Raw genomic sequence first — 16,161 nt, 5'->3', positions numbered from 1 at the left:
TCTTGACGGCGCCAGTCCAAGTGTAAGTTTTAGCGGATTCGTAATGATTATTACGACACGGCTATTGTTCTGCGCGCGCGCGCGCCCGTACAAACGACGATGGCCATGTTGTTCACGTTATATTATTATATTGATATTATGAGCATAAAAACTCACAAAAATTTTTAAATTCATTATCAACATAATCGGCCAAGGTTTTCGCAACATATACACCTGATTACGATATATTTGAATGCCATATGGGCGCATCGTAAGTGTTTCAAGGGAACATGATGCCGTGTTCAAAAGAAAAACGATTTAATCGATAACAGATATCGCGCCGGCGAAGTGCACGCATTATTATGATCATATCGAAACCGTGCTTACGTTATATACATATTCATTTTTAAACACAATAGGATGTTGGACAATGCGCGTGCGACGACGACCGACTGCATACGACCTCGTCGTCGCACCGGCTCGGGAAGAAATAAAACCGTGTAAATGAATTATTATATATATTGAATTTACGGCGAGTTAAGTCGGGTGACGATGATCGTATACACACTATACACCGATTCTGCGAGCATACGACGATCCATATGGGTTGATATCGACTGTTGTAAGTTGTCGTGGGTTTCGTGTAACAGACAATATGTTTAGTAAAGGTCGAGGATAGATAAAAAAACAAAAACCCACGTACTTAGCGGTGTATAAAAGGTATTAATCATATTGACACACGGTGTTAATTCTGTATGCTGCACCCTAGGGAAACGGTCGAAAAACAAAAGACAATTTTAATCGCTAAGGGTTGATGAGATAACGGTCGTATACAAATATACAATACTGCAGTGCTGCAGCGCGGGGATGATGCCATGATGGTGTGAAAACGTTTTTATTCATATGATGACAGTGCCGCTGTTATGGAGGGGACTTCAACGCTCGAAGCTCCAACAATAAAATATAGCGTGTATAGTGTATAGAGTATATAATGTTGTATAACATGTAATTTTAATCTCGGAAAAAATATACGAAAATCGTCATTTCTATATTTCAAATAGATCTGAGTGAGGTTAGCCCCCTTCCGTGTGTATATTCGATGATCAATTAAGTAACCTTGCAATCTCTATCAAAATATGTATATATACATATGTAAATGTAAGACACAATCATCAACGATTTCTGCGCATAATTTCGTACAAAATACTTTGGCAGCCGCCTACGAAGGATCAATGTCGTTATAATAATATTATATTATGTTTATCATAAAATTGAGGTCAATCTTTATATCACGAACGTCGAACATGTTCGTTTTCAGGTCTGGTTTAAAAAATAAGCGCCGCGCTACGACAATCTATCGCTATAGTTGTTTTTAGCTAGTCAACGTATTTATATATAGGTATACACAAGTATAAAGTAAACCTTGATCTTTGTCTAACATATCATCAAGTATCTCGCATTGTTGTTACTATTTTTATAATATGCAGATATCACGTATTTTCAAATTTTATCAGTACATTTATTTAAGAATTAAGACTTGAAAATAATTAACTAGATAAAATAATTACTAATATTATAAATTTATGATCTACCCTTTTCTCTGACAACTCGATGCCTGTCATTCTCGTTACGTCATCTCCCAAACTGACTAAAATAAAAAAACTATCAGTATAACATTTGACGTTACCTTGAAGGCTTTAACAGACCATCATTACTTATTTTGTACCGAGCCACTTAGTCATCATAATTACATCAATATCTTCAAGAATATAATTATATACCCTCACAAGAAGTTAATTTCCCCAAACAAATGCTTTCTACAGGTGTAACTACACAGAGTGCCATAGACGAAAGTATAGGTCACTTATCGTTATTGCTTCAAACAATATTTCTATAGTTTTAGTTAGAATAATTTATTAAAAAAAGATAATTAATTTAAGAAAATTAACGTTTATGTGAATAATTATCAGCTATAGGTACTTGTAATTCCAAAAGTTATATCGACAAATGCAATAAATATATTGCATAAAATTACCATGTACATTAAGTATCTATAATATAGGTGTATTAAATATATAGGTATGTGTATGACTGTTGAATATGAGAAAATTATTTAGCAAGTCATGACAGCTCCTGCAGCATGATAATCGATATAATATATTTTATTTGAACATGTTTATCAGTAATTCGTTATCAAGGGGAGTAAATATATTTGTCGAAAATTGACGGCCACTATATATAAATACAGAGAGCTTGTAGATAAGGCGTATTCAGCAGGTGCACTTAACTCAATATATAAATCTATATACATATACGTATATCACAACGTATACGACGTGACAACCCACGCTGTTATCAATATACAAATCACGATAAAAAATAAGTGCGTTATCTGATTATCAGCGCCGAATTGCTCAGTTACGGTCGAACATCACCACCTTTCGATATGGTACATCACACTGTTAAAATATATTTTATACATAATACATTATTACATTCATATATGCACAGGTAAACATCGATTTGTGCACGTGCTCAGTGAAGATTTACAGATTCCTTTTCGTTCGACAAGCTTGGGAGCGAAAACACGTTCGTTTTTTTTACGATTACCAAACGAATATCGTTAATAAAATGAAAAAATAAACATTTTATCGTCCGCCTATCCGATTCCGACGGCGTGTTTTGTGTTTAAATGATAATCGCCGCGGATCTTTGGTATCTATCTATATAAAATATATTTACACATTGTCAACCGTCGGCGTACAAGCCATTGTGTTGGCTTATACCTACACTTCAAATTGTCCTATATACATATATATTATATATATATATATATCGACCGCACATTTAACAAAACACTAGATTTCCTCCAGCATTGTATTAAACTCGAATTAAAGTGAAACTTATGTCGGAGACGGCGTGTTATTATTATAAGTATAATATATGTATGAGTATGTGTTTTTTTAACTCTCGTATTATCAATGAAAAGATCGATCCTAATCGTTAAGTCACATTTTTTTATCATCGATAAATATTTAATTGCACGTCGTATAGGTATATCAGGGGTATGTTAATCACCTTAAGGCTGTATTAAAGTAAGGTGGCGGAGGGGCTATTGCTGACGGATGAATACGCAGGTGTTAATATTCCTATATAAATAGTGGCCGTCGTATTTCGTATTTTCGTTCGTGAGCTGTGCGCGTGTGTATAACAATATATAATACATACATATATATATATAGTAACAAGCGCGATTTGTTGTTAGTATATAATATATATTATTATATTGTTGCCTCCGCTTTATTGCCATGCAGTTTAAGAATATTATATTGAACTTTCTTGAGCGGCAGTAACGACCTTGAGAATGATTACATTTAATTATTCTTACATAGGCACAACATACACACACACACACATCTATAAGAGTGTTTATACGAATGCCATGGGAAAACAGTGAAAAATCTAAAACACACGCACTGCAGCACGCACACGTGGGTCAGTAATGTTAGAACAATTTTATGTGTTGTTGTAATAATTACTATTGAATGAGCGAGCGTTACACATTCTTACATAATCGTAACCATATAATAATATATTATACTGAAAATCGAAACGCTATTTTTGACTAATCGATGGTTGAAAAAAAGTGTTCTGATAACTTTGGTTATCTGGTCTACAGCGATTTATACTGATCTTATGACAACGCGTCGTCTTTTATCACTTTAATGATGACACATACGTGAGTATCATCTTATAACACACAGAAATCGGAAGGATAACAGATAATCAATTAAAGCCAACCACATGCCATTTGGATCTTTTGAACACGATATTGCTATGTTGTACTACTATAAAACGGAGATAGCAACACATGCGGGCGTGTCGTCCTCTTAAAAACGTTCGCCGAATTTAATTAAATTTTAGCAACGATTTATATCACAATGTTATACAGAGAACTTTCAAACGATTGACGCAAGATTGACATTTGTGAACGCGGTGGCAACGTTGGTTCAACACACTCGCAATGCTCGTTTCGCGCGCGCGACGCGTTCAACGACCTCGCGGCTACTCCGGCATTAGATACTTTTGGCATTGCCGTAATACTCCACTTACACACACACACACATACACAAATCGATATATTAATATATTATTGTAAATTATAAATTTATAATATTCGAAATGCAAACGTTTTCATTTAATAAAAGGTTCCCGGGAAACCACGTGTGACACGGTGTGCCTAACCATATAACCGGTTTAGTATAATATGTAATTGCTCGCAAAAAACATAAGATCTAATACCGCCTTATTACAAAATATGATTTTAACGTTTAACTAGACTAACCTGTGCAGTATGTGACCCATGTCGTCGACTAGCTCCTGCATGACCAACACGGTAGTGCCCGGCGCTCCAATGTACTGGTGATGTGCCTGCCCCTGGACCAACACGGACACTGCCGATCCGTTGGCCGGATCCTGCTGGATCGTGATGCCGGGCGGCAACGATCCTGCGGGATTCTGCGGATCGTAAATGATGGTCTGCTGCGGATCGGTGCCCGGTATATAGATGACGGTCTTCTGATCCAGCGGATCGTCGGGCTGCTGCTGATGGTGGTGTTGTTGTTGGTGTTGCTGCTGTTGGTGGTGGTGGTGCTGCTGCTGTTGCTGGTGGTGGTTTTGATGGTGGTAATCGGACGATTGGAATTCGTCCACGCTCACCGGCTGCATGGTGGCCAGCATCACGGGCGACGTGCTCTCGGGCGGCATGTCTTGGACGATGGTCGGCGACATGACGGACTGCGGGTGCGGCGGCGATACGCCGGGCGATTCTTCTTTGCAGCAGTGCTGCGCCAACACCACTTCCATCGGCGGTGAGCCACCGCCCTGCAGCGGCTGTTGCTGTTGCTGTCCGTCCACCGCGGACGACATGCGTGATTATCGTCTCTGTCGTGTGTAGGCGTGTGCTAGTGCGTGCGTGCGTGCGTGTACACGGCGACACCGCCGTCGCCAAGACAGCGCTGCTCGATACCGCTCAGGTTCTGCCTTGTAACCCGGTATAGAGCCGGCGTCGGCGGTTAATTCCTTCCGCTGGTTCGCGGAAACTTTATCACTGAGTCACCGAGTCTCTGCTTCCCGTGCGACCGGCCGCTCCGTTCCACATATTGCCTGTAACGATACAATTATTGTCATCATCATCATCATCATCATTATTATTATTGTAATTGTCGAGGGGGACGCCGCGCACAGTCATGATCGCGACTTGACGACGATTTTTTTCTTTTGTATATCTCATACGTCCGTGTTGTCTTAACCTAACCTGGCCAAGAGTGAAAAGTCTTTGTTCGAAATAATAATATAAGCCGCAGTGAACAATATAAAGGAGCTAAAAAATATCGTTTTTTTATTATAAACTGTCGTTGCAGTGTAGCTATATTTAATTACATATTATCATTCTATATCATAAGCTCTCGAATAAAATACACTTTGTTATTATTATTATTATTATATATATATGATATGCAGTATATGTACATTGCGTTTGTCCTACAGCAATAAATCTTGTCGATAGATCGAGTAAACTGCCATAAAAGGCTGCGTATAGTCGTCACAGCAGCGATGACAACCGTTCGTTATGATTTTATTCAGTACAGACTGCTGCAATTGCTGCGGTGGAAAGTCACAAACTGCACCGGAGCACAGCGGGTATTTATACGCGCACAACCGAATGGTCAAAACGAATAGTGATTTCGATAAAAGACAACCACCGACTTTTCTCTCCGAACGACTATACTTATTCTTATATAAACCCACATTAATCCATTATATACGGTTTTTTTATTTTTTATTTTTTTTACGACAATCGTCGTAAAACATAACTATTAACCTGTTAACTACTGTGGCTGGCGTATACATGAAAAAAGTAAAATGGCGAGTAATCTGTTAAATTAATAGTGTTCTTGTTTTGTAACAAGCGTGGTAATGGACTTCACTATGTAGGGCAATTTGTCATCACGTAATTATTTAAGGGAATAATATTATCATGAAACCACGGAGGAATAAAAATTTCTCATTATGGTTGACTTATTCTTTTTTTGTTTGGATTTATGGATATTATTATAATGATGTCTCTGCAGTAATTGCCAGTGTTGAAATTAAAAAAATGTAGCAATGAAATGTAGAGATAGATACCGTCCTCTATCAATTAATCAAACTTAGAGGTTACAATGCTAAATTGATCATATGCATGTATAATTTCACAAGTCAACATGATATAATTTTCTTATGGATTACGACGGCAACCTATTAAAATTTCAGTTAGTTTTGACATTTAATCTCGAAACATATAGATTCGTAGTATGTGTATTATTCGAATAATGTATTTATAATTCTGACATAGGGTAACAGAAAATCTAATGAATTATATATAACTACCTAGCAAATTATTAACTTTAAAGTAAAAAAATAGATTCAAAATAAATTATAAGAAAAAATAGATAGGTACTATGTCGGTATAATACAATTACTTGCGGTTGTTATTTATTTATTATTGTTATTTTTTTCACATACAATAGAATGTTTTTTTTATTATTAGCCGTACGTTTTTTATTGCTAGAAAGAATCTGCGCGCGTTAGACCATAACGGTCTCAAAACATGATAGGCGCCAGGGAGACTACCAAAGTACAACAGGTACATATACTTTTTTTTAGGTGTGTCGCCTTAATTAATAATTCTCAAAAATACATTTTACGACTTTCAAGTTCAAAAGACGAAATCACGTATACGCTGAGAAGCAATAAACACTCGAGTTATTTGAAACTGCCGAGGCCATTAAAGAAACAATGGATTTATGTTTCATTTTTTTTCCATAATAATATCCCCATGCGCAGTCTTTGAGCAGCGGTTTACGGCAGTAGGTTTTATGGAATAGAGCAACGTCACATAATATCTGTTCGAGATTAATAACATTCATTCAAAAAAATTAATTAAAACATCATTAAACGTAAATCTCAATATTCTCCTTAGACATAGGTTTTACAAATTGTTTTGCATCGTAATCGTAAACACACATCAATTGGTCATCAATATACACCTTCAAACAACTGATTGATCGCATTTATGGCTAGGTGTTATGTCGAAAAAATTTAATTTAAATTTACAATATACTGTTGGTTGTTCGGAAAATCAGATATATTATGTACTAAATGTTTACAGGATTGTAATGAACGCGGAGCGTTAAATAAATGATAAGATAGTTTTAAGTATGTTTTTCTGTATAAAAAAGTTTTATAAAATATTATTATATTAAAATTAAAATTATATGAATATTGATTAATAATTTTCAACCAACGATTTTATAAGCGTTATAGCGTATGACGTGTATGTTTATAACCGATTTCGACGTGTTAATGTTTGGATAATGAGCACAGGGCATTATAAATATTTCGCACTACAGTCCCCCAAGTGTCTATTATAGTTTACAATTAGGCTCGAACAGTTTTCAAACATATTTTTATTCGGTTAGTTTATAGCTAGGTAGGTATTTAACAAATACTATTTAGATTCTACAAATCGTTTTAACGAGTAATTTATTTTGACCGTTTTGTTGAAAATACATTAGAAACTAAAAATGTTCGTCCTGTAGTATGTTAGTCACATGTTTAGAAATTCTAATTCGTACAAAAAAAAAGAAACCTATTTGCATAAACTATTTTATATACATGCAATTGCATTTAGTGTAAAGAAAAACATTCCAAAACGAATTATATTATATTGTGTAAAATATGCATTCGTGAGTATAAAAAAGGGCAACAGCATTACAGGTGCGAATTAAAAAAGAACAAATCTCTGGAGCAATAAAATCTAAGTGGGTTTTATTAACGTAAAACATACATAATTATTGAATGCATATAGAAAACGAATAGAAAAAAACACTTATCCGATTTCTACCGGAAAAGAAGAAACGCCATCGTCGCTATCCGTATTTGACATTAAAATTATTTATTTATTTTTTTTTTTAACACACGGGCCAAGGTCGATCGCGTTTAATATAACGGTCTTAAGCCACTGCTGTCGCTGTCGTCGATAATGTATCTGCCCAAGTATATACTATATACAAACACACACACACATATATATAATATAATATATAAATATATATGGTAATGTATATACTATATATATCATATATTATACTCTCTCACGGATGCGCACGCAAAAACACACGCAAGAACGACGGCGGCTGAAGCTGGGCAGCGATTGGCAGCGGTGAAACGACCTGCCGGGCAATAATAATAATATGTAAATTTAATGGCCCGCACGAAAGGAATCCGAAGATTATTACCATAACCGACCAGATTAGGTATACATGTACAGATATATAAGTGTATGTGTAAGCATAGAAAATGTAAATATATGAAAAAAATACATTTAAGCTTAAAAGAAAAAAAAATCAAAAAATTCAGGTACCGAGTATCTATTTTATAATAATATTATTATATACCTTACATGTAATACCTTATATTCTAAAAAAAACTTTTAACAAGAGCGACGATAACAAATATAACGATAATGGCGACTGGATGAAGTTAATGTACAGACATAGTATGTGTGCGGTGTGCGTATGGGCATCAGATGCATATAAACGATCATGTGGACAAATTTCTTTCAATGGTGTTTGGGCGATTTTCAATCATACGCACACTCACTCACACATTTATATATTATACGTCTTTGTTGTTCTCCTCCTTTTCTGTCTGAAAAAAATACACACAGGTAGGTAGGTAGTCAGTTGTACGTTGCCAAGTTTATGACCCCACCACCGCCGCCGCCACCACCACAGCCAATGCCGACACTGGCTCTCTGCAGCCGACGCCACTTCCACCACCGACCGATCCCATCGAAACGCGTCTACAGGTGCCGTATATAATAAAAATAATCGACGAGGGTCGAGGAAATTTCAGACAACGTTGGGGTTCTATAAAAATGTAACCTACCAAAACACAATTTTCATAATAAATAATAACATTATTACAACGACCTTCGTTTAAAGACTCAAAACTTCATCACGATTTTAAATACAACGCATTTTATGAACAGACTATATATCAATTTATAATATTAATAAATAGATTAATAAAGTTTATTGAAACACTTTCAGATTATACCTTAGACAATGCATATTATTTTAGCATGGAAACTATCACAAGCTAACTAATATTTATTATTTATTCTATTCTATACATATTTGTTTTGTAGTATGTATTATCATACATTATTTTAATGCATATGTTGTAATGTGTTATCAAATCATTTTAGTGTAATATCATTATTTATTAACATGATTATACAATTCTTTTTGATTAAAATCTAATAATTCGAAGGTTAGCACTGAGTTTCAACCGATATTAATTATTATGTTCAAAACATATAGGAATAAATAAATTTAGGAAGTATACCTACGTATGGACATAAAGTTCATCACGAATGACGAGGAAGAAGATAAATACAGAACCAATCATCGATATAAATCGTAAAAGTTCATTGTGGGCATTCGAATTCAAATTTGACGACTTCATAAAAGACTTAAATACATTTCGATCACAGGGTCCTGAGAGAAAATTATTAAAATAAGTATCAAAATAAAAGTTATATGAACATTAAATAATGAAGTTTAGGTATTAATAAATATCAGATAAAAATTGGTTTTATGATAAACTTCTTAAAAACAAAATGACCATGGCGAAAATAAATATTATTCCTATTATTTACTTTTTCTCTAATTAAACCAAATTTATGCTTACGAATAGGAATGTTATTTTATTAGATGTTACACAACCAAACTTGAAATCGTAAATTAATATTATATTTTCGAATCCTTATAAGAAACAAGGAATATAGTGATTTTGTTGTTTCAACAAATATTTATCAATGAATTAACACGACACTAAAAAATAGCAAGAATGAACGATCGTAAAAAGTGCCTAAATATTTATTATTTGTTTCTATGTTTTATTTTTATGGCTCAATGACTTATAAGTTATACAACTGCTCGAAAACCAAAATCTCCAGTTCATTAAAACTTAAAATCGTAAAAAGTTGACAAGCTAATATAATTAAAAATGAAATGTGTTTTGAAAAACATATGGTATTTATGTACAATACATTAATTATATGTATTGAGTTTGCGAGTCACAATTATTTTCCAACATAAAATAAGAAATAATATAAACAAATATAGTTTTTATGAATGTTAAAAATTAAAATAGACTCAAACTTCGCTTGTATTATTATAATTTATAATGAAATGAAAAATTATACATTATATACAGTCATCGGAAACATTTAGCTTAGGTATGTTTATGATTTCATTTTTAAAAATGTGTTGAAAGTATACGTCATATTATATTCATCTGTGTAAAATTGTAATTTCCTTCCAAAAATCGCAACAAGTGTATAGATACAACCGATTCACATATATCCAAAAATAAAATAATATTTCTTTCTTTATAATATTCTATTCGAGACACTTAGTTCACCGTGTTTGGACCTACCTTATAAAGTTATAATCTAGTAATAGTATTTTTTACAATATTACAGTTATTATGACACTCGATTTGGAGTGAAACTACTTAAGTCGTAGGTATGCGTGTACACTTAACAACGGATGACTATCGAAAAAATGTTCAACTAGATCCTGAATAATATACTTGATATTATTTACACACACAGACACACATACACACGCACACGGAAACCGTAAAACAACGACCTTCGTCCGAATTACACCCCAGTCGAAAATTATTGATGATTACGAGTAAGAGAAAGTGAACGAAGAATACTGTTTCATCGTGTACCAATGATTAAAACGTACTTAATACACGGGAATGAATCCGTATTATTACGATCGATTTGATCACCGACGTCTCATTAGCAGCACAAAAATAAAATAAAAGTATAAAACGCTTGACGACTCGTCCAGTGCCGTGCACTGTTCAGTGTTCAGCTGTTGTAGGCATCTCCTCCACGATAAATTTAAACGAAAATGGTCAAGTGATGTGGGAGGGGGAGAATTCTCCAAAATACATCCCTTTATGGTAATAGTAACAATAAACGAAATTCTCTATTATGGTGTTGTCGGAACTCGGTCAATATCCTACATACCAACGACCTAGTGCCTACCCATAACTTGTGAGTAACATGTGACATGTGGTAATATTATATTTTCTATTATTCTATAGATTCCTACAATAATCGCTTGAAATCCCTCCGGGAATCCGTAATTAAACGTACGCACAAACGACCCGAACGCCATGCGTGACGGATTTCGCGTTTGTGTTGGTGTACCACTGCACTACTGCACTATAATGGTCCGTCACGGTTAAACGTCCAATATAAACGCGGACAGCCCCGCGATACCATATATTATATATTAATAACAATACGCATAATAATGTCATGTACACAGTATTCTGTTTTGCGATAAATTGGAATTATACAGGAATAATAATATTATACAATACGAAAACCATACGGGTATTGTGTGTGTATATTATTATGCATACAGTACTTATCGACTTGCAATATTAAACGACGATTATTGCCACGATGCGAGGTTTTAATTACGCCCGTAATTATTGTGTTATGACAACTATTAGTCGATAATCTATATATATATATATATATCAACGATATATTGCCGAATACCGGACGAAAACAAAATCGTATAATCGGGACTTTGCGTATCAAGCCAATATATTACACACCTGTTGTTCACAACCGAAATAATATTGTATATCTATCGTCGTCTAGAACGCGCGCGCGGCTCGACCGTTCGGCCTCAGAGATCTCGACTCGTTTTCGCGGCGTTTCAGCGAGTCATCGCGAATCGTAAATCCCGTAGTGGCGTAGGTAGTCTGTGCAGGTCTAAACAACCCGTTCGGAAAATACACACTCTCGTCAGTGGCTATTGTGCGGTCGGCGCATTGTGTATTTGTGTCTGCCGCACAGACCGGACTGGCGGAGCGGTGGCGGGGAACGGGGCTCAAGGTCATCACCGCCGGTGTCGGAAGTGTCTCGGCCCAGCACCAGTGGAGCCAACAAACAACAATGGACAAAAGCGCGCGCCGCCGCGTTTCGGACAAACGGGTTCGTGTCTTCGGGGGGGGGGGGGGGACAAAAAAAATTAAAAGTAAATAATAATAATATTAATATTAATATATTATTGTTAATGGTACAGTTACGCGCGACACATGGGACACTGTCGTCCGTGGACACGAGGTTTGCGGACGGCAATGATGATGAAGACGACGACGACGACGACGAGGAGGGGGCGACCATAAGAACTCGAAAACGAGTAATGCACGTAAACGAAACGAGCAGCAACAGGTTATGCAACGGATCGGACCAGACGCGAATGGTAAATAAATAAAAACGAAATCCTCAGGCCGGCCCTCCCCCCGTCGGACCGCGGATCGCGCGCCCCCACCGGCTGGAGATCACCGGCCGGCCGAATCTGGTCTGGTTCCGGTTCCGGTCCGGGTTTTTTCGCCACGCGCCGCCACCCGAAACCCCTTCGCGTCGGCGGCAGCACAAATGCCACTGCGCACACGGTACCCGTGTAGAACCAGTTTTTCGTGTACGACGACGACGATATTATGATATACGCGAGCACGCGCCGCGTTATCGGCGGACGCGGCGCAGGGCCGGTCTCCGCGCCCGGGCAGGTTCCGTCGGAAACAACTACAGGTTTCGGATTTGTTGGGGGGCCACCGCCGACCCGGTCCTAGTCGTCGTTTTCAATTAATAACTCGTAACGGCGGCGGCGACACACGCGCGCGTGCCGCACAGTAACTAGTATCGCGGCTTGTTTTGTTTATAGTGGACGGCGTGCACGGTCATAGAGATAAAATATTATATATATTGTACGATACTATTTGAGACGGTCGCATTATTGTCTTACCGTCGGCATAGTAATAATATCGCGTACCATCATAACTCGGTATAATACTCGGTCGTCGTGGTTGTCGTTCCGTCCGGTGGTGTCTATACGAGATAATATGTAATATTAAAAAATGCGTACGTAAAATAAGCGATCGTTGTTGCAGTTTTTTCGTTGTCGTTCGTGTGCCATAATTGTAGTTGTCGTCAGTCATAAATAACAATATCAAAGCCGTAAAATACAATAATATATAGTTTAGTTGCACAGAAGCGACGTGCTCGTGTTATTATATAGTTAAAACAGTGGTCGCAGCAGTCGTCGCGGTGCGTGTACCATGTGAAACACAATATAGCAGTATTATTATTTTATGATTGCAGTTTTCTCTTACCTCGGGTCTCGGACGTGTATAATCCGTTTTTATTTTATTTTTTTGGGCAAATCGGATCGGCGCGCAGACGAAAACCGCACACGCACATGCACTCGGAAAACGACGGAATTTTATTATTTTTATTTTAACGATTTTTTCCGTGAAAACGTAAAATTAATACAATACTCGTGAAAAACGATTTATAGCATATTATTATTATTATATTATTGTATTGTACTTGTATTATATATTAACAATATCACATTTATGTATGTATATGTATTGAACAGAATAATGCTGTATGTACGTGCGCGTACTCTCCACCTATTTACGACGACGACGACGACAGAGAATATCGGCTTTTACTAGTATGTTTACACGGTAACCACGGAGCAACAGGCAGCGGCGGCCGAATACGTGTGGTGCATTCTACGTCCGTATGGCACTGGTCGGATTTCTTATTTAGGAATCGCGCGCGCGCATACGTACGCACGCACACACACACACACGTGTACGCACACACATACGCGCGCGCCCGCGTTGGCCAGCAACGTCTACGGTTTCATTGTGTGCGTTTGCGTGTACGCGTATATTATACGTGTGCACGTGCGTGCGTGTGTGTGTACGGCGCGCTCTCCGCCGCCCCCACCATGGGCCGCGCACCTGAGCAACAGCAGCCGACGCCGCCGCCGCCGCCGCCTCCTTCGCCCGTTGTCTTGGACTCGGCGGTGATCGTATACTCGCGCCCGCGCGCGTGTGCGCGTGTGCGCGTTCGATGGCGGCCACTCCGACGCGCGGTACAGCCCGTCTCCGTCGGGCGCCCGCCGGTTAACCCGGCGCGCACCATCGTCTCGCTCGCTCGCGCACACGTTCAGACACTCCTACGCGGCGCGGTGGACGGCCGGCGGTCGGGGGGTGAGGGGGTCAAGACTAACCGTCAGAGACGGCGGCCGCCGATCCGTGTTGTAGCCCCGGGGGCCAAACGCGATAAGTGCGCGCCGCGTAGGATTCCTCGCCGCCACCGGTATGGGGTGACCACCGCCTAACCGCGCACACTGCGACTATATAATATTAATATTGTAATGTTATATATTATGGTTGCTGTACCTATGAGTATACGACTACGGAAAATCTGTTGCGACGGTGTAACCGCGCAAACCCTCCCACCGTAAATCCGACCCCGTGTAATCGAATCATCCCGACCGACTGTAAAACAGAAATGAGAGAATTGACGTTTGGGCGTCATGTGCAGTCGAACGACTGGACTGGTTCGGTGGTGAAAATTACCGAGCGAAATTAAAAAACGGACATGATATAATATTGTATCGATCGCCTAACAGCTGCGAACCTTGATACCTACGAGTTATAATACTATACAGCTTACCCCGGCATCGGATACGTGTACAGTAATGATAATACGAATTTGAAGAAAACAAAACGTCTCGTTCTTCAAACCCATAGGTACTTACATTGGGTATATCGTACAGTGTACTTGCCCACAAATTATGTATAAGTATTACACGGCGGAAAACTATATGCGATTATGCGAAGGTTACTCGCAGAGACTCCTCGTGCTTTTCGTGATTATAAACATGTTAAAATATTTATTACGCGTTCGAGTCATTATAATATATATCTGTGTGTGTGTGTGTGTGTGTATATCTATTTATATATATTGTGTCTTAATACTTTTTAATATACAAAGTACTTATTAAATGTTTTTGGAATAATGGTTAATGGTTGTATATGTAAATAATACCACACAGATTATTATTTATATATCTCACGGGTACCTGCGTAAAGATAAATTGCACGTTAAACATTTTTATTTTTAAACCGACCTAACCTATACGTGCAATTTGTTATCTATATAGATCATGTCGTTAAAATAGTACTCAATAGTAGTCGATATATTACGAAATAGGAAAAAACGGTCGTCGGTCAGTGTATAATAAACGTTTATTTTGATACCTATTGCTTTTCAGTTACGTAGGTACATATAATATTGTAATAAGATTAAGGCATCGAGTTGATTACATATTAGTGTATTAGTTATTAGTGTGCATTACCAACACATTTCCTTATGTCTGTGTGTTTGTATTTCATAAAACACTGTGGGCAATTTTAGAGAAGTAAACTCAAACAATTAACCCAACTTCCTTTATACAAAAGTAATTAAAAAATTTCGATATCAAAATATCTTATATAGATTGATTAATGATACTATTAAAAATTAGCGTTATCGAATAATTTAAATTGTCACTCCAACACCTATCTATTATGCAATTTTCAGAAACATTAATAACACCATTGATTTTAAAATTATATAATGTATATAATACGATATACGATACCACTACTTTAAATATATATACTAAATAATACATATTATATAGTATATAAATATCAATGATAGAATATAGATACTTCTATTGCCTATATACTAAACATAACTAATGCCATTGATTTTTATTTATTATTGTTATGAATTTATGACAAAATACAGTATGATGCTACAAAATTATCTTTTTGATAAATAAAACACAACACTACATTTATTCACATTAATAATTAAGTAAGTAAGAAATTACCTAACTCTGCATTCAAGTCAATTAAACTAATTGATTTAAAAACAATATTTATAAAAGTAAATGTTATAATTATTATTTTATCGTTTGCACTTGTAAAATCAAGTTTACGTCGAACTACAGTTATTATAATATGTTCGCAAGTAATTTGAGAACTTAATATCATACTATATTATTATATAAATTAAAAACAACATAATTATCATATGAATACATTAATAAAACTTTAAAGTCATGGGAACATTTTTCATTATACGATATGATTTTCTTTATCTGATGAGTACTTTTT

At 36.7% G+C, this 16,161-nt stretch overlaps 1 protein-coding gene across 7 annotated transcripts in view; it reads right to left on the bottom strand.

Annotated features, from left to right (window-relative positions):
- The window catches only part of LOC113555659 (protein grainyhead-like), a 98,093-nt gene extending 84,363 nt beyond the window's left edge, over positions 1-13,730 (bottom strand). For 4 of the 7 annotated variants that reach the window (XR_003405406.1, XM_026960137.1, XM_026960136.1 and 1 more), the window contains exons 1-2: positions 13,306-13,730; positions 4,325-5,145 (exon numbers count right to left, since the gene is read on the bottom strand). Coding sequence is in view for 6 of the 7 variants with exons in the window: in XM_026960137.1 (XP_026815938.1) it covers positions 4,325-4,908 (584 nt within the window). In the remaining variant the exon portion in view is untranslated. The remainder of the gene's footprint in view (positions 1-4,324; positions 5,146-13,305) is intronic. The other 3 variants (XM_026960133.1, XM_026960134.1, XM_026960138.1) reach the window with 2 other exon arrangements.
- Between the last annotated feature and the right edge of the window lie 2,431 nt (positions 13,731-16,161).

The sequence above is a fragment of the Rhopalosiphum maidis genome, chromosome 4, assembly GCF_003676215.2.
Source record: "Rhopalosiphum maidis isolate BTI-1 chromosome 4, ASM367621v3, whole genome shotgun sequence".
In the NCBI taxonomy this organism is placed as follows: domain Eukaryota; kingdom Metazoa; phylum Arthropoda; class Insecta; order Hemiptera; family Aphididae; genus Rhopalosiphum; species Rhopalosiphum maidis.
Note: the sequence above shows the minus strand (reverse complement) of the source record. Positions and strands in the feature narration are given on the sequence as shown.